At 40.8% G+C, this 26,885-nt stretch overlaps 1 protein-coding gene across 3 annotated transcripts in view; it reads right to left on the reverse strand.

Moving 5' to 3' along the window:
- FOXK2 (forkhead box K2) overlaps positions 1 to 26,885 on the reverse strand; it is a 71,612-nt gene that overhangs the window by 33,136 nt on the left and 11,591 nt on the right. For 2 of the 3 annotated variants that reach the window (XM_061455604.1, XM_061455605.1), the window contains one exon: positions 15,266 to 15,328. The exons of the other annotated variant lie outside the window; for it this stretch is intronic. In XM_061455604.1, the coding sequence (XP_061311588.1) occupies positions 15,266 to 15,328 (63 nt within the window). The remainder of the gene's footprint in view (positions 1 to 15,265; positions 15,329 to 26,885) is intronic. 3 annotated transcript variants of the gene reach the window in all.

Here is a 26,885-nt window from a genome sequence, read left to right on the forward strand (position 1 = left end):
CCTGGGGAAAGTTCAAACAAGCAGCTACCACAAAGGCAAAACAGTCTTAAGCAAGACAAAATTGCATTAGTGTAACACATCCAGTACCCAACACTTCCTTAATCAGAGCCCAGGGATGTCCAGGCTGAAATGCAATGCATCACTGCAACAGGCACCCAAACCCCCTGGTACTCACCTATTTCTCTGAAAGTAGTTAACCCTCAACTACTTAGACATTCAAGATAAGAAATTTAACTGGAAGAACCACCACTGAATCCTACTAATATCAAACGTTGCAAAAAGAAGAAGCTGTAGACTCAACAGCTCACCTTGGAGATAAAGCACAAACACGCTGCAGTACAAGAATGGAATCAAGAGGATTATGGAAAACAAAACCACATCCTGCCTTCCCAAGCCTCCCGAAAGAGACTTGGGCAGCACATTTCTACATTGCCATCTCCCATATTCATTTCCACAACTGCAGTGTTTTTTTCTTAATTCCAAAAACTGTAGAAAAGCCTATTTTTTACAACTAACATTTCCGATTAAACTACCACATTCAATTCCTCAGAAACACCTTCATCAGTCTCCTCTCCATGTCCACCATCCTATTACTTCTCCTATTCAAAAATCACACACTCAGACATTGTGGTTATTTTGTATTCGATATAACCATGCTTTTAAGCTTTTTAGGTGAAGTACAATTATTTTATGGCACACTAGTCAGCTGCAGTCCAACTAACACAAACAACACAGAGACACACATATGAGTAATGTTTTCTTCAGCTACTACTAAGCCAAAGTAACTTTGACACATTAACCCCAAACTTAAAACTTTTGCAGAATTTGATTGTATCCTTCTGACTGAGGGCTGAATTTTCTACATTCACATGCTGCTTTTATTCTTTTTCTGTTTTTCTTTTGTTTTCATTGTTTGCATGCTTCTTTTCTTGAAAGGCTTACAGACACCCATTTTGCTCACAGCCTTAGATAATAGTGAATAACCTCACATAAGAATCTTGAGTGCTTACTAGCCCACAGCAGACCAAACTTATTTATAGCTAAGTAACAAGCTGGGGTTAGTGATCTCTTCCAGGCTCAACAATCTTCCAGCCTCAAATAACCACACCATAAACCAAGCTGGGTTATTTCACTACTGACAGGAAAGTAAACATTTGTGTACTAGGGTGTGTTTGCTGCTGATTGCTCTGGCTGCTGGTGCTGAAGCACACAGTAAAAGCTATTCACAACAGGCCAAAATTCATGAAGGAAATTTAAAATCATGATCACTAACTGCTTTCAGAATTTAACTTGCATCTTTAAAACAGAGACAGGTGGAAGGAGCTAAATTCTTCCCCCAACTGTGAATTGAGTTTCTCATTTCATCTTTGGACAAGTTTCTTTTAACATTCCTTTAGTGCTGATTTTTTTCATCTGGAACAGGTAATACTCTTGTATATGCTATCACGCAATTAAGGAAAAAATACTATATGAGAAACAAGCACATTAGCCCACAGAAAAAGTTTCAAAACAGAAAACAGCTAAGAAAATTAAATTGGTTTCAAGTTCCAACAGAATCCTGGCAGAATTTCAGTTATAAGGAAGAAAGTTTTGTTACAGAAAACCTGGACATTGATAGAATTGGATAGTCAAGCCAAGATGACAAGTAACAATGAAACACTTCCAGAAAAGCCTGTTCTGTTGTCAGCTTGCTGCTCACTGTTACCTTCATCTCACCCCATTACTCTGCTAAACCACTCACGACTTGTACAGTTCATCAGCTCCCATTAACTTCGCAAGGCACTATGTGATTCTACTCAAACAAGAGCGCTCCTCAGAGGCCACAGCCCTTGAAGAGGAAAAAAAAAAAAGAGAAGGGATGCAGCCAGTTGAGAACTAAGTAATGAAACAGGCAAGAAATGATACAGCTTTGTGCCATTTACTGCAGGTTATTCTGTCTTGCCAGGGTTCACAAGGCATTTGAGCACTGTTAAATTGTTCTGGTATTTGCTGGTAATACACACTAGATGCATTTCTCAGCTTTATGGACAGACCAATACCAGGAAAAGGTTTTAAAAACACAGGCTTGAATTTCAATTCAAGAGGATAAACAAACTGAAGTTCTACTGTGGTTTTCACCTATTGCATCTTTCCTGTGTTACTAAATGTGCCTGGCATCTGAACATTTCAACTGACATACTCACTGTGGTTTCCAGGTCCAAAATGTTTGTATCAATTATCAGTATCTAGAAAGCTGAATGAATACTACTACAAAGAGCCACAAACAGTTAAGCCCATCCTAAACTCTGAATTTAGTCCTGCATTCATTTCAGAACCCACATTCATAGCACAGGGTAACCACCTTTAACTATTGCATTTATTCAACTCAGTGATGTAGCTATGAGAGTTTTGCCAGGAAAAAGGCTACACTCTTAACTCTTGAGAGTATCACTGGAAGTAGGACTCCTTGATAATGTTATTACCCAACCTAGCAATTTTAGTAAAATTACTTAAGAATAGACTGCACACTCCTCAAAGCAGTGTTTTCATATAATTCGAAAAGCACAACAGTTCATCCTTTGACTTGCAGCCCCTAATGCTACTAAAAAGCAAATAGGTTTAGTAAGATGAAAGGGCAGAAAAGGACAAAGCCATCAACCCCCTCCACCCACTGAAAGAACATCCTGGCGCAGATCTGAACGCACACAATTGAAAGTGCTTCTGTTGGTTACCCAAAAACAAGCATATAAATGGATAACCATGAAAGACAGAGCAGAGAGAGTACCTAGTAGGAATCTGATCTGAACCTAACCCAGCCACACCCAGAACATTCACATGTAGAAGGAAGTAACTTGCTTCCTTTAACACATCTTTGCTCAATACCTTATTTGATGCTTACATGTGTGGAAGTTCAAAACAGGACTGTGACTGATGACAGTTCATGTAATTCATGCCTACTAACTTTCCTCAGCACCCAAGTCCACTGGATACCACACTGGAAATGAAGGGCACTTTTTGCTATGTTCTGCTCCTCCTCCACACGATTATTTTATTTAAATGTTTCACCTCACTTCCTTTGAAGGATGTCTCAGAGTGACAGTGAAAAGTCAGTCACATCAGAACATGAAGCAGATGCAGAGCTACTCCCAAGCCTGCTACCTAAGCAGTTTGGGAAGCCTGGCTCAACTGCACTTCTTTATTGACTACGAACACACTTGTCTTAAACGGCAGCCTTGTTTTACTGTCCTGCATTAAGAGGGAAAGGAATGACAATTCAAACGACAACTTTGTTTCTGCATTCTAGCAAGCAGAGACCTTCAGAAGACAACACAGGAAATCCAGATCTACCTGCATCATCAACTTCAGCAAATTTACAGATATCCTGCAAAAATTCCTTTAACTTACCTTTTTAACTTTAAGCACATACCTAGCATAGCCCTTTCTCAAAAAAGCATGCTGTCTCAGGAACTTTTAAGATTTAAACATTTTTATATTACATTGCAAGTGTTTTCTTAATACACGAAAATAATTTTTGCTCTTCTACTGTTTTAGTTCTTTTCCCTTCCAGTTTTATTTCATAGACCAAAATGGTTCTTATAACTGTAATTCCTTAACGTACGATTCCACAAGACACAGCAAGCTGACTGCTGCTGAAAGTCAGTGCAGCCCCGCCACATACTTTGTGCCAGCTCCACTGCTTGCCAGACCTCTCTGTGAGCCACTTCAATGCAAACCACCCAAAAATAGCCAAAAAAAGCAGCCAGCAGCGGCTCACGGAACATCTGATGAGCTTCAAGGCCAGAGCAACCTGCAGCTGTGAGCACTGCAGAAAACAAGACCTTCTCCTCCCATGCTTTATTTCAACAGCACTGAAACACCAGATTAGCTCACATGCTCCTGAAAGCACAGCCTGTTTCTAAAAAGCGAGACCTCACATTCTTCTGAATCACACATCACAAATTAAATAACAAAGTCAGAGCCTCCTCGCATTCTCTAAGGATAACAACTGTATTGCTTCTCAGTCTCACTGCTTAAACTTGAGATGATCTTCAACTTATTTCCCATCTTTTTTCAAGTCTCCCACCAAACCTTTTCACTCCTCTTCACAGAACTCCAAACTCCTCTAATACCCTCTCTACAGCCTAAAGCAAAACACATTGGCCTATATCCTCATTTTCTCCTATGCAGCAAATGTATTCTTCTCTTCCATTTTTCTAACCTGCACATGCCACGATGTTCTTTATTCTTTTTTTGTTCTTGAGTAAACAATCAGCTTGTCCTGGTTCAAATCTGAACTTATCCCCACACAGAATTCTGCAGGAGTACCTTCACCCTTCTCTTGTCTAAGCCTTGGTCTTTCTAATCTTAAATCTGTCTCCCCTCCCTGCTACACAGGCCTTCTATCTAGACAGGCCAGAAGAGAGCAGTACCACCTAAGGAGGGAAATTCTTTTCTTTAAGAGTCAATGTTTATACTTTCCAACTGCTTTCCTTGTGTGTTTACTGCACTGATACTGTAACCAACAAGCCTGCCTACTAGTAAAGTATGTAAACTTTGCGTATATGCCTTGTCTACTCAAATTATATTCTGCCTAGAACACCCCAAATATGTCCACAGGACAAAGTGATACATCAACTTTTTTCTTCATATTCTTGTTCTAAAAAGAAAAAATAAACCCCAGATAATTATGCATTTGTATCTTCATAAATAACAGACTACCTTACATGCAGTAAAATCACTACTCATACAGGAACATTTCAGGTATACTTTTTTGAGGCGATTCATGCTTCAATGGAAGTCAGAGTACTTTCTCCCAGATGTGATGGGGGAAAAAAACAACAAAAAAAGAAAGAAGGAAAAGGGTCAGCAAATTACCTGCTCCCATACTGCAACATGCCAAATGTTGCAAACAGAATTTAAAAGCAACTTACATCAACTAGTTAGTTTGTCCATGTCTGAATCAAACCCACACATTCATCTTCATTTAAGTGATTTAGAAAACCTGAATTTAATTTCAGTACAAGGTGTAAATACTTGTTCTATTACATGCTAACCTGACTTCTTACCAACATAAGAACTAAGAAGCTTATACCTCATGAGCTGTATCCAAGACTTACTTAAAAAAGAATTTTCCAAGAATCACTGTGTATTGTATGAAAATTATCTTTGAAACATTCCAGTGCACTCCAACAGGAAGACTCAAGATGATCATGAACAAAAGCATCAGAATCATTTGCATGAGAAAAGTGCTGGCAAGAGTAAACAAACAAATGCCCGACTATGTGTTTGATGCTTTAGAAGCACTTTTAATTAAAAACCCAGCCAAGCACTGACTCCTTGTTAAAACACATAATAAAGAAGTCTCTTGATATAACCCAATGGGAGAATATTGAAAAAAGGACCTGCAGTGGAAGTAAAGGCTGAACAGCTGAGAAGCTTCACCTACCTGTACTTCTTCCAGCCCTAAGCCATGAAATGGCCTCACAGGTGCACCTATACTCACCTGAGCACAGCAAGGTTTATTTTTTTTAAGCACCTTTTCAAAGAAAAGGTGTTGATTTTTGATCAGCAGAAGATGGTGCAATAGAGACACCACTACTCTTAATAAGCTGTTCCACTAGTACTAAAAATATCTGCTTACTTCAAACCCTGAGAGTTTAAGTTTACAGCCTCTGGGTTCTTATACCTGTGTTTGATCAGCTACCAAGCTTTTCAGTAGTCTAAATCACCCCCATAAAAGCATATATACACCAACCCAGGCACTCTGCACTCCTTTTTGAGGAGACAAACATACAGAACGCCTTAAGTCCCTATTAGGGATTTCCTCCAGCTTTCGATTCTTTTTAGCAATCACCCCCTTAAACCATTGCAGTTTTGAAAGATTCTTTAGAACAGCTTTTAATTCCAGAACCATATGAAGTTCCAGCATGTCTCAGTACTCCCTGATACAGCTCCTCTGTTTCCACACAGTCATCACATCACTCGGCTTTGACACATCATTTCAGTACAGGCATCTAACGATTTCTCTTCAGTCATGACTTTCAAATACACTCTACTACTACTTTTCAGAGCAGTTTCCTACCCTGGAGATCTGGCCTGATACCTTTTGAGATGCCTCTTTTTTTAATGGATTGACCAAATCCATTTTGTCTTCATGATTTGTGAGGACAGTATTTATCAACATTGGTATCATCTGTAAATATTTGTCAGCAACTGCATTTACTTCAGATCACCAATAGCACTAAGAAGTAGCAATACCAAGTAGTAACCGATTACTTTTCTCATGAGTTAGTGCTAAGCAGCACAGTTATGCAAACCAGCCCATGTATTCCCAAAATTCTGCTAAATTGAAAACACAGGTATTTTGTAATTACACAAAGCATCTTTCATAGTTACAGTTATTGCCATCCCTAGAGATACTTGGAATTCAAACAGACATGGTGCTAAGCAGTCTGATCTAATGCTGAAGTTAATTCTCCTTTCAGCAGGGGTTTGGCTAAAGGCCTCTTCCACAATTCTTAATGTAAAACCTTAAATTAACACTAATATATTATTACTTCCAGACAACTTAATACTAATGTTGTTATGCTTCATAAAGCTGTGATAATGACATATCTCTGGCCTCTTTACTTTACAGCTCTGATTTTACAAATACTCAACTCCATATGCATCTTTATCCATGTGAACCATCTTGCTGAAGTCAACAGGCATGTTTAGTTTAGCACAGACATAACTGTCAATCTGCTCATGGTTTTTATTTTGTTTGGTGCACATGGACAAACAAAAAGGTGGTATCTTCAAATACAAACACTCAAGGCATTCTGAAATTTTGAATATTGCAGATTCTACTCCCACACACACTGACCTGTACAGACCTGAAGATGATGCTGTGTCAAAGTCTCTGATTTGCAGTACTAACATGAAGGACAGAACAACACAGAAGCACAAGCAATAGCTGCAGCAGAATCACACACACAAACGCAAAGATACTCCCATCATGTACAGAGCTTCTTTAGCCCTTTAAAAAATGATGTATTACAAAATTACAAAGATTTGCACTACCCCTTCAAGTAACCTCAGCAGCCTTCAACAATAACACAGCAGTGATGAAATTTTAAGAATATACCATTTATTTTCTATGCCACCCAGTGTGGAATAGCTGCAGAATAAATATGGTTCCTCTCCTCTGACTGCTTTATCTAGGTCAAAAAACTCCTTAAAGGCAGGAAGTCACAGGAAACAAATGTCACTACACATCAACTTTTTATCATGAAAACAAGAGAGACAGTAGATAAAACCACCACCTTCCCAGTATTTCAGTATGAAGTTCCATGAAAGACATGAGCTTTTTAGTAAACACGAAAGTGTTGTGAAAACTCCTGATAGGCTACAAGAGAACTGGCCTCACACGCGCTACCACATGACAGATTTGTTGTATCCTTTGAAATAGTTTTTTTCCCTTTGGTTTTACATAATTTTACATGAGTTAATAGGACTTGAGAGATCTTGAAGGCACTGCTGTATTTACTGAAAAATACAGCGGATCAGATGCACAATCATCTCATTTTGAAGAGCTCAGGCGTGACTGAAAAAAAATCCTTTGCTTTCTCCAGAAGAATTACACATGCTTAAAAAAACCCAAAACAAACAAAACAACCAAACTCAACAGCAGCAGAATTCCTCCATACCAGAATTATCCATTATAACACATCTACCTTCATGAAGGACTAATATTTACATGACAATGCCATTTCCCAATTATAAGCAAATTAATTATACGCATTTATTTTTAAATGCAAGGATGAAAGATCAACTTATTTTCTTTATTAATTTATTTAACTCACAATCTAATAGCAAAAGTTGACTCTTCCTATGCAAACATGGTGCATTTCACAGCTGAAGATCAGTACTGCATTCCAATTTAATCAATGCAAAGCAAAGAATGAGTTTTATTTACATCTATCTTACTTCATTATAACTGCGGGTAAGAATCCCAAAACTCTCTTTCACCTACAGATTCTTGGAACAGTTTTAATACTGACTTTGCATCTTTAAACCAAAACAATGCTAATCTTGCTTGTGTCATAGAACTGGAACTTACAGACAATAAAGAAACCGTTAATTTTTTTGATAACTTCCCAGTTTACAGTATTTCATGTACAAAGAATGTACTTACTCCCATAGCTGACTACAGAGGTTTGTAAGGTCAGTAAAACTGTAGAATCTGTCAAGGAAGATTCATCCTACATACCATACCAATAGGAAAAGCAAGGCAGTATGAATTAATCTAAATACAAAACTGTTTAAGCTTTACCTCAGCTACCTGACTGGTGTATGACAATTTGCAATGCTGCTTCAGTAACAAAAATAAAAAATAAAAAAATCACTCATAAGATGTGTGCAGCTGAGAGGGAAATATAAAAAAAATGAAATGACAGAACCAACTGTAACACAAATTATGACTATAGAAACTTCACACTCATCTCTATTTTTCTTTCAAATAACATGTGCTCTACCTTCTTCCTCCCACGTTCCTTTTCAATCAGATCTGCTTATGTGAGAACACTACTGCTACTGAGCTTGACATTTGCAAATCCTCCTTGAGAGTAGCCAAAAACCCACCTATAAACATGGCCCAGTTAACCTTATTAGTCATTATGGCACGGACACAGCATCTGCTAAAGAAAGTAAATAAAAGTTTCTGGAGACTGATTCGTAAGTCACAGCCAAGTCCAACATTTCTTAGTTTTGTGCTTAGAGATAACCTCTAAGTAATTCATAGTTTAAATAAAACCAGTATGGAGATTCAAAATACTCTTCTGAACACGTATCACTGAGAAGGTCTCAAAAACATTTCAGCCAGCTATCTTCCTTAGGAGCAACTGTATCTACCCAAAGTATTGTCAAGAAAGGTAAAACACACATGCCAATCCAGTCTGAGTATTAATCTACACTTACAAATACATTCCCTGAAAAAGTGTTTTGTTTGTTTTCCTAAGGAATCTAATGCTTATATTCGTGAGAAAAATCTTTAAAACATAAACTGTAAGCTAAAAACCAAACAACATTCTTCCTAAGCTATCAAGCAGCACTACCAAAGGAGACGTTATGACCCATTCACCTCAACTGTGAAGCCAAACCTCAGTTGTTTCCAGTGAGATCAAGCATGTGTGCAGCCACAGCTGGAACTCCTACAGCAATCAAACCCTGCACAGAACTTAAGTAACAGCAATAAGACAATATAAAAAAGTGCACTGCTGCATCAGAGGTTCTCTGCAATCTGCTGCACTATTTCCTGCTCAGGTATGGCTGAATACAAACGTTTCCAAGGAGTTTACTTAGTGAATAGATATACTTGTATAGTACGGGGAAAAACAAGAGAACGTAATTAAGTACATTTTTAATTGCAGCTGTATATGGTTGACTTAGAATTAGTTAGTAAATGTTAAGCTAAAGGAAAATGTATTTGACGTGGTTTACTGTAAGAGCTGCCATACTTAGTGATGTAAAGATGTCTACAAAATGAATGACAGAATGGAGAATTACTTACCGTTTCTCATAAAAAAGAGCTAACTGAAGTTGCATCAAATGAAATTACCAGGTGTCAAGTTCAAAAAACTCAGCAAAAAAAGGGCTGGGTTTTTTTCCAGTTTGGGCTCCAGTGAGGTTGTGGAACTCACTGCCCAAGGATGCTGTGGATACAAGAGGTTTACAGGGATAAAAACAAAAAAAAAAAAAAACACAAAATCAAATTTTTTTATTTTTTTTTTTAAGAAGAGAGAAGAAAATGCAGCCACAGTAAGTGGCTTTAACTCAAAAAGAAATCAACTCTGACTCTGAAATCCAAACTGAAAAAAAAAGAGAAACCCATCCATTTACCTTTATCCATTTTTCCGCTCCTCCCTAGGTACTGCTATTGACTACTCCTGGAGGCAGGCAATGGACTAGCTGCATCTTCACTCTGACTTAGAAATGTTGTTCCTGTGTTAGTGGTATCTTGCTTATGATTCAAAAATGTACTTCCACAAAGCTAAAAGTAATTACTAATAGACAAAATCTATAGTTTTGTCAAAATGAACAAGACACTGTCTTGGAACAGGCAAACCCAAGATGTCAGGATCTTCATGCATTCAAACACTAACATACAAAAACACAGCCAAGAAACACAAAAATAAAAACAAAACAGAACTTCTTCAGAGCTAAGATGTACCCAGAAGTCAGTCTGCCTGTCCAGCTGTATCAGTTACATCTGTCTGGAATCCTGCCTCTCCAAAAGCTGTATACAAAAGCTCTGTCAACAACTGCTGCCAGGCCCAGTACAAAAGGTATTTTTCAGGCCAAGTACCTCAAAAGTCAAATACTGATGTTATTATTTACCTAGCAATACAGCTTTCACTGAAGTCCAGGAACATCTGACAAGCACCAAATTAAACCAATTAAAAACTATGAACTTTATGAACTGGAGAGTAACAGTCTGTGCATCTTAAAGGTAATTGTAAAAGACTAATTGAGCTGCTTTGATTTGTAACAGGAGACTAAAACCTCTTTCATCCCACGCCTCTGTGTCATGACACTGACGGGAGACCTGCTTACTGGACATGAACAAAAACATTGCTATTTTCCCTCCAGCCCCCATTTTATTTCTCTAACAAGACGACAGCTGGTTTGTATATGCACAAGTAGGTAGGTGAGTCTGTCAAGAATTGGAAAAACAAAAAACACACTTCCCACTGCTGTTACCTCCTGCTTGAGAACTTAAACATTTGAATTGTGAGCAAGACTTCCATGGAAGTATTAAAAATAACAACCAGAACAGTTATCTTAATGCACAGTAATTCCACATTTCATGGCATTTGTATCTGTAGAAACAAAGATGCCTTTCTTACAGGTAAAAGTATACTCTAACATCAATAATTTAACTTCTCCAGGTGTTAAAAATGTGTTTTGCATAGATTACAAAGTTGTATTTCTGTTTTTTTCATTCCAAAAACAGAAAGTTCAACAGCATAAAGCAATACTTTACCACTGCACTGGAACTGCAAAAATTATTAGTGACAAATCAGACATTTCAAGTCTGTTACAATATTTTACTTGAAGTCATCTGAAAGTCACTATTAATTAGACAAACCAGAAACAAACCCTCCATTCTTGGTTTCCAGGATGACTTAAAAACAAACCAAGGAACAGGCCTCCCTGATTTTTTTAAACTTCACCTGCCATTAAAATTTCAAATAATAATGTAGTCATAGGCAAAGCATATTACTGGCAACACAGCAGGATTAAACAACAAAAACAGATCTAGTGATTACTTGAGCTGGACGTTAGCAATCATCAGTCTTGAACTGACACCAAAACTACTTTCTTTCCAATCATATTTCAACTGTTAATTACTGTTTACATTATACTGGAGTGACACAGTTTGAATCTGAAAAATCCAGGAGATCATCTTCAGTGTGACCAGCTAAATCTACAATGAAACTCAAGAACACAGCTACCAACAATATTAGTCATGTGTAATTCACAGTAATGACTTGCTATAAGCAGATAACGTCTGCTTTGAATTTGCCTGAAGACTCCCGTGTTTAAAACAAACAAAAAAAGCTTTGCAAATAATGAAACTACTATTTCCCTACACAACTCCAGTCAGACTTTCCTTTTATAAATATTTTTTTTTTAATAAAGCAGTATTTGATCTTAATCAGCAGTCTAACTATGACCCTGGAGGTTTTGCCTGCCCTTCAAGATAACACCCTTTGCTTGTTGACTCAAGAAAGCCAGCATACACACCGCTCCATTGTTCCCAGCCAGGACTGAAGGTATGCCACCTTTTATTTACAAGACTTGGTGGAAGATCACACCTACATTTTGTAACCAGGAGATAAGTACTTCAGCCAGCTTATAGATCTTGAAACTGAAGACTAGCAGTGTGCAGTCTAAGAAATGGTGTAATCACTGAACAGTCAGTTTCAAGCAAGTGCTGGTAACACCACCCACATGCACTCGTGAAGAAATGTTAACCGCACACAAGTTTTCATCATTGTTCAATACAAAGGTGACACCTAAAAATCCTTCAGAATTTTCTTCCCATTTAAAAAAGCAAAACTGGTATAAAGAAATAAAATAAATTACAAGTGAACAAATACATAGCCAGCATGGAGAAGCAGGGCTCGTTTTTCTTTTCTTGAGGTCTTAAGTATTTAACAGAATGCTAGTGACTACATTACTCAAACTAATTCTAGGCTTCTTGCAATCAACCTATATAATGCTCAATTATTTGCTTACAATTAATGTCTTATACCAAACTGTTTAAAAAGGAAACATTTGATATTTCATACATGCTTTAGATTAAAATACAGATTAACCACATGGCAAATAATTATTAATATTAAAAAGCAGAAAGCAAAATTAGAAGTTCAATTTAAAGGCCAAACAAGTCCTCCAACTGCATTCATGATTATACAACTCTACATGTACTGGCACTTGTAAACCCTTTCAGAAGAAGCATTTCCTAGAAAGCAGAAAGGTAGACAATTTGATTTGCACAGAGGTACCAGGTGGGGAAACTAACATTAAGACATCGAAGTGGAAAATATCCACCATCAATATGCTAAATACAGTTTAAGAACTTGTAAGCCGTTAAGACTATGCCACTAATGGTGTATGTTTTATAAAGGTAAAGCACTCATAACCTTTTAAGTATTCCTAAGTCAAGACAGCTAAAATATACTAAACCAAGACACTTTCACTTTTCCTACATGAAACTCCCCAAAACACAGATTACTCATTTACAGTAAATGAAGTAGGTAGGCCTTGCATATACCCCTAGAAAATGAGTTAATGCTTTGTAATGCTAAAGGAATGTATTACCATTTAAAAACTCTTAAGGCATTTGTTTTCATGTAAGGAAACACATGTTAAACACTGAAACTAGCAGAAGTATTTCACGTGGATGATTCAGTCTACCCATAGATAAATAAACGTTACAATTAGGTAAAGAGGAAAAAGATACCACAAATTCACAGGCATAAAACAGTCACCCCATACTCTCCAAATGCACCGAAGATGTTACAAGGTGTACTCGGCACTGATCTGAAATTCAGAAATCCCAAATATGTGGACAACCACTTGAATGGTTTCCTTTGAAGCACGTAAACAATACTCAAGAGTATATCCAATTCTGTTTGCTAATTACAATACCTCCAAGCACTGCTGCAGATGGGTTTGCTCCCAAACTCAGATTATGCTACGTGCTAGACATGGCACGGGAGTAGGGTGACCATTTGTCAACCCCCAGCCCCAACACTGCCGGGGTTTCACGCTTCCCACCTGTACCACCGGCTGTCGATGGGGCTGGAGCGGGAGCTGGACGTGCCGCCGGAGGAAGGACATATTCGAGGGCAGCATGCGGAGGCGCCGGTGCCCGGGTGGTGCCGGGCGGCGGGGAGGGAGACTGGCGGGAAGGAGGCCTAGGGCACCGCTCGCGTGTATCTCCCGGACGAGGCCGGTTCCCCGCCTGTCAAGCACCATGTGCCAGCCAAACGGCAACGGGGAGAACCGGCGCGGATGAGCAGCAGCACCACCCAAGCCGCGACAGCCAGCCCTCCCTGGGAGGACAGGGCAGCCCGGCGCGGCGGGGCGCCGGAGGGTGGGCCAGGGCCGGCCCCGGTGTGCCGAGGAAGGACAGCAGGCCCAGCCGCCGGTTTACTCACACTCGGGGCAGCTGCAGCGGCGGCGCCCCCCGCCTCTGGAACACGCCGTCCACGAAGACGCCGTTCTTGCCGAGGCAGCGCAGGTAGAAGTCCCCTCCGCCGCCACCGGTAGCAGCTGCGGGGTCCCCTTGAGGCGGAGGCGGCGGTCCGTCCGCGCCGGCCGGTGGCGGCGGCGGGGGAGCGGCGGTGAAGATTTCCAGGTGGCGCCGGGAGATGAAGCTGGAGTGGCCCATGCTCACGTCCACCGAGCCCTGCGACGAGTTGCGGCCGATGGTCACCGAGCGCTTCTTCATGAGGTACTCGAACTCCCGGCCCTCCAGCCGCGCCACGGCCGCCGCCGCCGCCGCCGCCGCCATCTTAGCGAGCGAGGGAGCGGGCCGCCCTCCGCTGCGCCCCTCCGCCCGCACCGGCCCCGCAGCCGCAGCCGCCGCCAGACACAGGCAGGGAAGGGGACGCCGCTCAACCCAACCTGACGCAGTCCGCCGCTGCCTGATGGACGGCGACGCCGGGCCAATGCGCGGCCCGCACGCCCATGGGGCTATGGCGGCGCGGCCAATGGCGAACTGCGCCGGGACCAGCCCCGCGCAGCACGTTCGAGTGTTGGGGCCCGAGAGCAAGGGAAAGGCCCGGAAAACACGGAGCAGATCTGCGCGCGGGGGAGCGGAGCGGCCCTTCCGCCCCGGCGGAGGCGGCGGCGCCCGGAGAAGCGCTGCGCTAAGCTCCGGGGCCTGCCGCGGCGCTGGCGGCCCGAGGGAGCGGCAGGGCAGCTCCTCCCCAGCCGGCCGGCCGGGAGGGTGGGGGGCGGCACAGGGCGGTGCTGGCCCGCCTGCCATCTTCCTCCAGTAGTCCCTTCCCTTCTCGGGACCAGGGCGGGCTCCGCGCCTCTGGCACCTGCAAGAGGCCGGGCTACTGCCGCCCGCTTCTTCGCGGTCCCCTGGGACGGGCTGAGGTGCATCCCCGTCTTGGGGCCCTGAGCAGTGCTGGCGGCGCCTCACGCGCGCCCGTAGGGGTTTGTCACCGGGCGGTGAGGGCACCAGCCCTCCCCTGCGGAGCAGCGCCCGCGGGAACGGCGCGAAGCAGGGCCCGGGAACGGCCGCATACAGTAACTGGGGGTGTCCGTACAGGGCTGGGGTGAGATGAACCCGGAAAACGCTTGATAACTGCTCAAGTATAGCCGCCAAACACCGCAGGAGAATAAAAGAGTTCTGACACATCATGAGCATGGGATAGACTCCCACGGTTTAGCTAAGAGCTGGAGGTGACTCCCCAGCTAGATTTGCAACATCCGTAAAACAAGTACTAATCTTTACATTTAGAAGTTTCAGGTAAGTCAGTGCTCACACCTCACTTGGCTTTAGTTCTCGCTTCCTCACAGGAACTGGGGCACAAAGAGCAAGGAAAACAAACCGGCACTCCGTGGTGCGGCCACCCAGCCCTCTGCCCCCAGTCACAAGAGAAAGCACCGCGGGAAAACCGGTCAGAACCCACACCCCTGCCTTCCACCTGAACACGCTGCCACAAAACACGTGTACTGTACTCAGCTGTCAAACGTAGCATTCAGAAGCAGAACACTTTACCTGCTCCAAGCCTCCCCGCACTGCCTCCGTGCCCCACTCTGGCTGTCACAAGGACCAGGCATCCTGTCAGAAGGGAGAGGTAAAAACTGAGAAACACTTCTGGCTATAAAGTGTGGAGATGGTGCTAAAACACTTTTTTGTATATATATATATATATATATATATATATATATATATACACACAAATATAAACCCTGCAAACACTTCAAAGGCCCAGATAGCCTTACTGTATTCTTAAACACTTTATGTTTAGAAGGGTTATTTGTTGCTAATTTGGGCTTTTTTACAGCACTGAAGCTGTTATTTAGTAATTCAGAATACATTTAAATCTTTTATTCAGTGCTCTGCAGGAACTGAAGATCATCTTTAAAACCATTTTTATGCTTCACACAAAACCAATCAACTTGCTAGCAAAGATCCAGTAGTACATTTAGAATTCAAACCTTTGGTTTTGCACATTTGAGTCAGCAGATCTGTAGAAATATTTTATGTATGCCTAAGAACAGAACACGATGCCTGCTACCTGCAGAGTTATGGCAAACCAGATTTCTACCCTTGGGTTTGTAACAGCACGTCTTATCAGCAGCTACAACACAATTCTGTACTGGGTAAGTCCATTTATACAATCACATATGCACACTGCATGCAGCAAAATATAGCAACAGTTTAGAGCTTTGGTTGCTTTTACAGAAAACTTTCGTTAAATCTTGCCCACACTTTGGTATTTAGAATCAGACTTTCTTCTATCCCAACATATGTTTGGCACAGAAAATGTGGAGCATCAGAAAGCTAGTTATGACTCCCTGATTCGCAGCTTTTTTTTATCCCTTGGCTCCACCGCAACTATAGAAATGTTGTGCCTGCTTCGCTATCAACCAGTTCGGGATCCTGAAGGTTACACCAGCTGAAAGTTACCCATGGATTTCCATCTTGTAAAACCTCCCTGCGCCTGCAGGGAGAGAGAAAGCAGCAGATTGGGAGAGCATCCAGGTGAATTCCCATCTGGCCAGCAGCACTTCCCACCACTCTCATGGCTGCTCAGTTTGCAGAAGTTCAAGGTATTAACACAACCATAACATTTTACATTATGTGAATCACAACTTTGTTAATTTGTGTTAATATATTAATAACATCCAGTACTAAATGCATGAACCTGGTACACCTTCCTGTTCTTTTCATGATGGAACAGCATAAGAGAACACAGCTATTGACACAGAATGCTGAACAGCTTTGCAGTACAGACTGAAATTACTCTTCAAGTGTCCAACCGTCAGTATGCTACTCTAAAAAAAGTGACTGAACACCATCAGAAAGTCTGTTGACTTTTCTGTTGCCAACACCATAGAGCAAACACCAAATTCCATTGTCAGAAACTATATCCCTTTTAAGAGGGCAGCTGAGATCTTTCTGCCTATGTTTTTCTAAATTGGTGTGGATTTAGTCACTTGGTGACCACACCAAATTGTGCAGTCATGGGTCATTATGACCTGCCCACTTGCCATTCTGTGCTGGGCAAAGGAGACAGAGCAGGTAGATGTGGCAGAACAACTTACAGCTCTCCCACACTGTTCTGGGTGTCCTGGTTCCCCCGAAATCATTCCTTGGACATACCCTGTTCCTGATCTTTGAGCTGCACAGCACATACCTACTCTTCCACACATTTTTCTTCCCTACAAGCTAAGCCTACAGTGCATCCACCATAACAACTCAGGACAGAACTAGGGCTTCAGGATGCCAACCAAAACAGTCTGAGGCACCCAGTTGCTGCAGTTGCCACTGACACTGTATGAGGTCTCAAAGCACCCACTGCACCCCTCCACATCTGAACTAAGCAGCCCACTGTTACCACTCCACATGGACTTATGCAGCATCACAGAAATGAAGAATAAGCAAACCTCATGCACATCATCTAAACTTAAAACAATCTGACCTAGTTTAAACACAAATGCATAAGGACTGTGTAAGGTCTAATCCATTAATACTACTTTATTTGACCAATTTGCTTTAAATGACTATTTATTTTTAGACATGTTCTTTTTTTCTTGAAGCTATAGCAACACAAGGGTGTTCATTTACAGCCCGCTTGTGCCGTGAACTGTCATATAATCAAGTTTTCTTTATTTGGTTTTCTTATTACATATATGTGCTCTGTACCAAGGGCTACGAAGTGGTGAGGCAGCCTACTCAAGACGCACATTTTCCCATATCCAAAAGCATGGAATACTACTAGAGGAAATTGATGAATCATCAAGTAGATTAAGTGACCCTAATTGCTTACTTTGACACAACCAGCATTAAACAGCTTTTAAAAGGCATTAGAAGCTATCCCTAATCTTTTTATTGCAGCGTCACAAGCCTCCAGTGTGATTTGATTTTTGTTAAACAAAACCCTACAAAGTTCATTGGCAAAACCACTTCTCAGTAACATTCAGACACAATTTACCAAGACAAGCACTTCAAATCCCAAAACCTGCACAGCCAAATGAAGATCTCGCCTATCAATATCCCAGCACCTGACAAGCACACATCTTTTCCTATTTAATAGGTGAGAAGCCCCTCATAAGCACTAACAACTTCCTCCAACACAGCCTCAAAAATGCTGCCATATACAACCACGTTTTTAGGTTATCTCCAAAACCATACTGGAGCTCTTTACATGCTTAATTTTCACGATGGGTGTAAAACGTAGTGGGATTCTTACTGGGACTTACTTGTTTTCTCGAAAATGCATTTTGGTCAAGGGGAAGCATTACAAAAGCATCACGTAACTACTTCAAAGTATTAACTGGAAGTTATTGGGATGGTGTGCAGCTCTCTAGTTACAGACCCAGCCAATTCCTGAAGTGACTTTAAAATTAATAGGAGAAAATAAAGAGCTGTACCTCAAAAGTCAATTTTTTATAGGCTTTTTTTCTTTTTGTCTATTGAAAGGCCGGAAAGTGTAATACTCCTAAGGCTGCCTAACACATCCAAATGGAGGAGGAACTGGGGAAGGCAAAACTACCTGACCTCGAGCAGCCACTTGTCAGCGGCCTATTGACCTCGGAGACAAAAGAAGTCAGTGCTGCAGGAGCCGCCGACATCGGCTCCGGCCGGCTCGCCTCAGGTGATGGCGGCCCGCCTGAGGGGAGCCGCGCGCTTCCCGCCCTTTACCCAGCGCTCCCCGCGGGTAATGGCGGCTGCGCTCCCTCCGACGCGTGTCTGTGAACACGGCGAGGCCGCAGCGGCTCCTGTGAGGAACAGAGGGTGCACGGCGTGCTGCCGGGACCGCTCCAGCACCCCGCGGTGCCGGGATGAACGCACGCTTCCTGGGCTGCACAGGCAGCTGTGTGAGGAGAGGCCTTCGCCCTGCCGCGGGGCTGGGGCTCGGGCTCGGTTAGGGACCGAGGGCTACAGCCGGCAGGGGTTTGCTTCAAGCAACAGCAGGCATCGAAAGTACAACTTCTCGCCTTCAAGTGAAGCCCTCAGGAGCCTGCTCCTCAAGCAGCGCTAAACCCCGTCGCACACAAGGATATTCAGAAGCCACAGCAGCACTACTGTGTTAACTGGAAACGCAGCCCCCATTACTTCACAATTCAGCCCTGCCTGCAGTCTGAGCTTTGCCAAGTAAGTTGATGATTATTCCTCACGCTTCTGTTTTAAAATCTTAACCTGATGATTCAAAAGCATTTTTAATGTTTTGTTGCCCATTTCTACAGTTCTACCACTATGAAGTCCTGAAGCATAATGAGAGAAACTGAACCTTACCGGGTGCAACACTTTCTGGTTTTATTGCTAATCAGTACTTACTGCTATCAGTTATAACCCTATTTAAGCACAGTTCTATTGTAAGATTTGTCTTCAAGTAAATTTGCCTGGGTTTTTGCCATTAGAGGTTCATTCTTCCACAAAACCAAGGGCTAGCACTCCTCTTGTAGAGAAACAGCCTCACTAGAACATACCGGGTGGATTCACGAAGATAGAAAGGTTTTACTCTTAATTAACTTTGAGAGTAATTATGTTTTAGTCTCCTTTTTGCAATCCCACATCACATACCGTTATGATACAGTATCATAAACTAAACCTTGCAAAGGAAAAGAGGCAGCTCAAGCTGCCAAGGTCCAAGCTTATCTGGAAGAGATGTTCCAGGCATCCGAAGGAGGTAACGGCTGTGGTACCATTATACACAGCAGATGCCACTTCAATAAAAACAGGAGTTGTAGTTTGGTTGGCAGAAAACAGCAGGCAAGTGGGAGTGGAAAGTGTAAGATAGGGTAGGCACTGAGTAAATGACAAAATGATTTATATTAATCAAAACCAGACAGGAATGAGAGAAATGTGAATAACCTAAATGAAACAGATAACCAAAGGCAAATTAAACCCAGTACCAAGTATAAACTAATAATCATCAGTAAGAAAATCAAACTCTAAAATATTTTCTTCATGACAGAGCATTCTAATTTAGAGTTGTTGTTTCATGAGGAGAGAAACTTATCAAAAGCAGCTTGGTTTTGGTTTGGGCTTTTTGGTTTAGTTTTTTTTAAATCAATGCCATTCCCCCAGCCAATAATATGCAGAAAAACCCCACCCAAACCCAAAACAACAAGGAGAACAAAAAAAAAAAATGTATTTTTCTTTATGCTATCTTCTCTGACATACTTCTTACTCTGTCCAAAAGGATAAGTACAGCAAAGTTCAGAGACGAGTTACTGAGATGGTGAGGTATGAAAACACTATTACACAAAGGTTAAGAAATTGCAATTATTTTCAGTAGAGATAAAAGTTATCGAAGTAACAAGGCAAAAGCACACTGGGAACAACCTCATGTTCCGTAAAAGATATTTTAAGATTTCTGTGAGAAAATTGGGAGAATTCAAAGCACACAAAGAACAATCCTGTAAGGAAAAGGAGAGCAGACCTATTTTTCATATCCATATAAAGTATTTAGCACTATAATTTTTGAGTACATAGCCAAAGCCTGAACAAGTTAAAATAGTAAATTTTCTATCCCTATTAGAAGTCCTATAGTACAATGGCCACCTCTTTTCTGTGCTTATACCGAAGGTAGCAAAAACTGGTCTTGCCTGTAGTTGCATTTGTAAAACTGACATAAGATGGAGCTGGCTGCGAATCTCTCTTTCCTGAATACAGAGACAAGATAACAAAGTAAGCCCCAGGCCTGGCCCAAAAGATTTTCTTATATCCCTAATGTATCTCAAAATATTCAGAAGGGTTGTCATATTTAATTGCTTTTTCTGTGAAACTGACATAAGTTTACATATACTCCCCAAAACAAATCAAAGCATTCAAAGATTGAGAGAGAGGAAAGCCACACCATTAACTTCCTCTGGGCAGGGGAAGATGTGAACAGTTTGTTCTTGTAAACCAATTTCTCTGTGGGCAGCCAGAGAAAAAAAAACATACCTGCAGAAAGGTGGATGGGGACGAATTAACTGATTATTTTCTCCCAGACTGGATGTTGAGAATAAGATTAAAAGACTACATCAATGATATGAACAACAACAAAAAGCACTTCAGAATAATTTAGGGGGAAAAAAAAAAGCAAACAAATGTTCTGGACTTGAGTGTTTGAGTCCTGTGCAAACCACGAGGTGTTTAAGCAGCCTCCAAAAGTGGGGCAGAACTAGAGCCATCTCTAACAGGACAGCACAGGAGTCTTAGCAAGATTCGGAGTCATCTTCACATGTCTGGCACTACAGAAGGGACAGCACAGCCTGCTCTGAGATTACCTTTGAGGAAAAAAAAAAGGAATAAAAAAATTGTCCAAATATGAATGCCAAAATCTTTTTGACACTGAGAACCAGTGAAACTTCCAATGAATCACCAACAAAAAACAATTTAGACCTACTATAAATAGAAAACTGAGGCAGAAAGATGTCACTTCTAAACTTTCACCTTGGTCACGCATAATAATCACTGTAAAGGTTAGTCCCTAAGGGAAAACCAGAACAACACAAGGAGAACAGTTCCCCTTCTGTTGGAAGGCCAACACAGAGTCATTGAAATAGCAAGATCCAGAGCAGAAAACTGAAGTCCAGTCTCACCAGTCAGGACCACGACAGAAGGTATGTTAGAGAACAGCCACCCAAGTCTGTGCTCAGAAAGCCACGAATGCTCAGAGATGGTAACTACAGACAGACATCCAACTGACAGAGGAATGAATCTCTCCTCCGAGGACTCTAAATTCTTCAAAGCTCATCTCTACCTCTGTTTGCTTTGCTAACTGGATTAGTTTGTGATTAATTTGATGACACTCTTCTATTTGTATTTAATTTTCAGAAAATGAATGGTGCAACAGACTATATTCAAAATAGCGAAGAGCCCTGTCATGGCCAGGATTTGAAGTTTCTTACCTATGTTCTCAAGTGATGTTTATTATAGAGCACTTTGTGAGGGAACAAGAACTGCCTGTTTGGATTATAACAAAACCGAACAGTGATCTGAAACAAACTGTAATTTGTACAGTTGCTTCTGTTAGCAACATGTAGTTCTGCATTGCTTGGTATTAAATAACTAAGAAAGATGCAAAGATGGGTCAGGGAAAATGAAGTTACTTGTGAAAAAAACCCAAAACAACAGAAGGATAGCGTTGCCTCAGCAGAAGTCACAGAATGCTAACCTGAACAGAAGCATTAATATACAGGTAATATATATCCTCACAATAATAAAATTATAAAAACAGCCTTTCTGAGGAAGGACTACAGCACTAGAGAAAACACTGTAACATGCATCAACTACATAGTGTGTACCACAGCATCAACCTTTTTGGTCTTACAACCTATTCATAACTTGCTTATGCAACCTGAAGCTCACTGAGAACAAAAGCATTGCCGTTTACTACTGGAAATACAAGATGCTAATATAGCATCCATAAAAACTAAATATGGGGAAGGAAAAACAAATCTAGCCATTTCTAACAGGATCCTGAGATACAAACAAAGCTAAAAAATGTGAGTAGATGTAGAGCTGAAATATCAGTAGGCTGCAACTCCCAAGGGCACCAACTTGGAATCAGATGGTTTTCACACATCACCATCAACATTTCTAATTCAAAATAATTTTGCAAGATACTTTTCTCCATAAAAATATTAATTTTAGAGCATGTCTGTAAATGGAACTGCCACACAAAACCTGCACTGCAGACGGCTTTCATTTCCTTGTGGCTGTGCTGGTAGATGACTTGAAGAGTTCAGTTAATACAAAGCCAACAACTCAGTGGTTTAATTAGTGTGTTGGCAGGCTCCACGGATTCAGCTGAATTTTTAACTTTCAACTAAGCAGTTTCAAGGGACCATTTGTATTTTCCCCATCACATCCCTAATGGCACTTTTCATTCAAATTGCCTTTATTTTGCTTAATAAAGGCTTTTTTTTTTTCCTCCCCAGAAAACACTTAGCAAGAAGCTATTTGATGGAACCAAACTGATGTAAGCACAATTATGCAGACTGACCCATGACAAGTAACACATTTACTTTGTCATTTACTGTTACAGAGCTCTCCAGTAATGATTTTATTTGCACATTTGGTTCAGTGACTGACCTTTGGGCAGGTTGGGGTTTTCTTGTGTGTTTTACTTCTAACTTTTAATAAAAAATATTGATCTTTTTTAATTCCAAAGGGGGGGATCTTTGGCCACTCAGGTTGGACAAGCTTGGAAGGCAGCATTTTCAATTTAGTTTGCTTTAGTATGACAATACCCACATGTACTCCATTTGGTGACATACCATCACAGAGGCTTTTTAAGTCTCTTATTCTAATAGCCCCTGTACAACCAAAGCATGTTTCTGTAATGTCACATGATACACACATTCTAATTCTTGCATTTCTCCTCTAGTTTGATTAAACAAAGAAGCAAATGCAGATAAGGACATGCTTCCTATAATTAACACCAGTAACAGTCTACAATTACTCCTACAGATAGCATTTTCCATTCACAGATTTTCAACTTCTTCTGAACATCAGACATCTGTGATTCTGTCCATCTTTCCACAAACCTGAAAGTGTAAACACAGCTGAAAACCTCACTCTGGTAATTTTCTTTCTTTGTAAGGAAAGACAAAAAGGCTGTTATTTGCAATAGAAGAGTTACAGTAATTCCTGAGGCTGGCGTTTAGTACACAAGAAAGATGCACACAGTGTATTCATCACCCAGAAACCATAACTGAATATAACAAGATTAGAATAGAGGTAGGCAGGAGAGAAGAAGGAATCACTGGACATCCAAAACAGGAACACATTTGTATCTAATAATCCTTCACACACACACACACTCCAATCCTTAATACAGATTTTTAAATACAAGACTTCCCCTCTTTGGGAATTCATGGTTTCACTAGAGCATTAAATGCATCAACACTGCACTGTATTGTGGAACTCACCTTTCCCATCTTACACAACAAAGACCTGATACCAAAAAGACATCAGAATTGGAAATAAGGGAGTTTAAAACTTTTTTTTTTCTTCTTTGTTCTAGTTTGAGTTCTTAAAAACTCAAGCTCATAATTTTAAGTTATACCCTTAATATCCTATTTCTAATTCCTAATTTTGTCACTGAAAGTAAGTATTATTTGCCAAAAATCCCAGTATAATTTGACATAATAGTTTAAATAACCGGATCAGGTTTTCCCTGAATGCTTTTATGCATTACTAGAAGGTTAAAAGGTATTTCACATCACAGATAAATATTTAGCCAACAGTTGAATAGCAAGTTTGCAGTGGTAGTGTCCTTTCTGTGATCACCACCAGCACCCATCCTGACAGCACCTCCTGTTGTGCCAGCAGATGTCTGTATGACAAAAGAGATAAACCAGATGAAAGAAGTGACAGGAATGAAGAAAAATGACAACACCATTTTGAAGGTGATGAGTTCCCATGTCCAGTTTACCACCTGGACTCACCCAGTAGTGTGTGTGCTATCAGAGGCCGTGGCGAGACTGGAATCAATGCGGAGGGAGCACAGGGGAGCAGAGCAGCTGCACGAGGAGTGCTGCTGAAATGTGAACCCTGGCCTCCCGTTACAAACACACATCAGACTCCCCGGTGTTCCTGTTACCCTGAAACACAACCTCGCAATAAGCACACGGTCTTGCTATGAAAAGCTTACAGGAACACTGTGTACATTCACTAGAGCATTTTTAGATTTTGATTAAGGATCTTCTTCTGGCTATGGCTTTTGGAAGCTAGCTTTAAAAAGAAAATACAAAACCCCCAAACCCCCACCCTTATTTCTGTATGTCGATTTACACCACATTCATAAATCTTGAGATAAAGTTACGCAAATCTTTATCGTAAGACCAGCCTTTTAAAAATGCTGATTTAGGACTACTTTAGGTACAGGTAGATAAGAGCTACATGAATTACAGGAACGGTGACATTTTCTGCACATACATAAAACCACTCCTGCTGCTACCTCCACAGCTGCCTTAATGTGTATAATAGTTCACAACCAAAGTGCTGTCTGTTGAGATATTGGTGCTCAAATCTCGTCCAAGCTCCTAGTGGTGAGATCACACAGCAGCACCTTAAAAGACAAGAAACATTGTCACCTGTGAGAACCACCTACTGCAACCTGCACTTTTGGCTGCCTTTTTGAAAAAGACAAGTCATTTGTATATATTAACTATATTGCTCTCACTATCCACAAGTAGTTTTATCTATTTTGGGATTAGAAACAGCACAAGAAGCATCCCAGCTGCTCTGTACAGATTCAGTTTGTCATCCCAGATCAACAGCTGAATCACAAGATAAGCACTACTGCACTACACTCAAAACTAGGTTTAGTTTATCATATGATGAATTTTTAAAACAACAGTAAGATCTTACTACAATAGGTTTTTATCTTATTTTTTGCTACTGAAGATGGCACTTCTTGTCTCAGTGTTACAGAACATTTTCATTTGAAAAACAGGTCACTTGAACTGCTTTGAAGTGATTGTTTAAGAAAGCTCACAAACACAAGTCTACAACAAGGCTGACCATCCAAGAAGGAGCATATAGGATAGCAAAGAACCATGAAGAGTAAGAAAAACCGATTTAAAAGCATCAGAAGGTTTCCAGTCATTTAAACACCATTCAAACTTTATTCTCTCCTTTGCTCTTACCTCCTCTACTTTGCCCTGAAACAACACAAATGACTTTGGGGGAGTGTACACATCTGTCCAGAATAACTGACTCACGGTGATTCTGGCTGCTCAAACACATAGGGATGTTGGCAATTTATGATGCAAAACAGTCTTGATAATAATGCACACTTTTAGTTGGGTCTGACAAAAGGCATTTTAAGAAAATCGTAGCAATCAAATAAATCAACATGAGATACCCTGGTTGATCAATGTCTCTACCTATTGCAAATTCAGGGCACATTCACCAGAGTTTGGGGGTTTGGTTTTTTTACTGTTATAAACATAATATTATTACAAACACCATACATAATAGTAATACAGACACATTCATACAAACACACTTCTTGTCTAGATACCCGAAGCCAAGTCTACAGAAAAAACTACACTGAGTACTGCATGTAAAGCGTGATTACAAACATCACTGAGAGGCAGACTGATTTTGGTATCTTAAATACAATCAATTTTACATATAAACACAGGAAGTACAGAAGAAAGTATTGGTTTATGATCTAAGTGAGGCGGCAGAGATGCCAGACTTCTCACACCTATCAGCTCTATCTGATCTCAGAAGCATCCAATTTATCTGTTGAATCCTCACTACCCACAGCTTTGACTCCTGTAGTGGTGAGGAGTCTCTCTAGAATTATAATGGGATGAAGTATTAACTGCTTCTGCTGAGCCATCAGAAAAGAGAGGAAGCAGGCTTGTCCTGAGACAGGTAACCACTCAACCCACAAAACATGTTCAGGTTCACCATTCCTTTCTAACCCACACTTCATTTACAAATCTCAAACTGAAACTCCACTACTCCCACCTTTAGAATTCCTCCTTTGATGCATTTTCCCTTCTACCATCTACTGATCAGTACTTTCAGCAGTGACTCATGAGAATGTGCTTAACATGACACGTTGTTGAAACTCATTTGGGAGCCTTGATTTGGAAGCCCAAAAGATACACAATGTGAGAATATCTTGAAAAAATGATGACAGGTATCATTACACTTAAGATAGTATTTTATACTAATAAATCTTTCTTACAGATCATGCCTCATAAAAGTTACATTTGAAATTTACTCCTATTTTACCACAAGATAAAAAAAGAAGGAAGAGAAGTAACTTTGAACAAGATGATCTACTAAATCTGAAAAATTCAGAATAAAAACAGATTGCTACATCCCTGTTATATTCTTAAATAATTTGCCTAGGTGCAGCATTCTGCCTCCTGAACTTCTGACTGCATGATCAAGCCTTACAGACAGGCATTCAGAGTAAGACAAGAGCTAAGGAATTAAACAGCCATTCTAAACAGTAAACAGGGCACTGAAATACTGTTTTCTAGAGTAACTTACTACAGCCTCTCACCTCAGTTCTGTCCCCCCTCCCAGGTGGTGTCTGTGACAATTGACAAAACTACTTATTTCACAAAGAAAGCTGCAAGAGCTGGTTTAAATTTTTCATGTTTTGTCAGGGTTTTACTACAAAAGTAAATCATAATATAGA

The sequence above is a fragment of the Pezoporus flaviventris genome, unplaced genomic scaffold (assembly GCF_033815535.1).
Source record: "Pezoporus flaviventris isolate CSIRO_AGI_PZ_B2104156 unplaced genomic scaffold, CSIRO_AGI_Pfla_v1 ptg000020l, whole genome shotgun sequence".
NCBI classification, from domain to species: domain Eukaryota; kingdom Metazoa; phylum Chordata; class Aves; order Psittaciformes; family Psittacidae; genus Pezoporus; species Pezoporus flaviventris.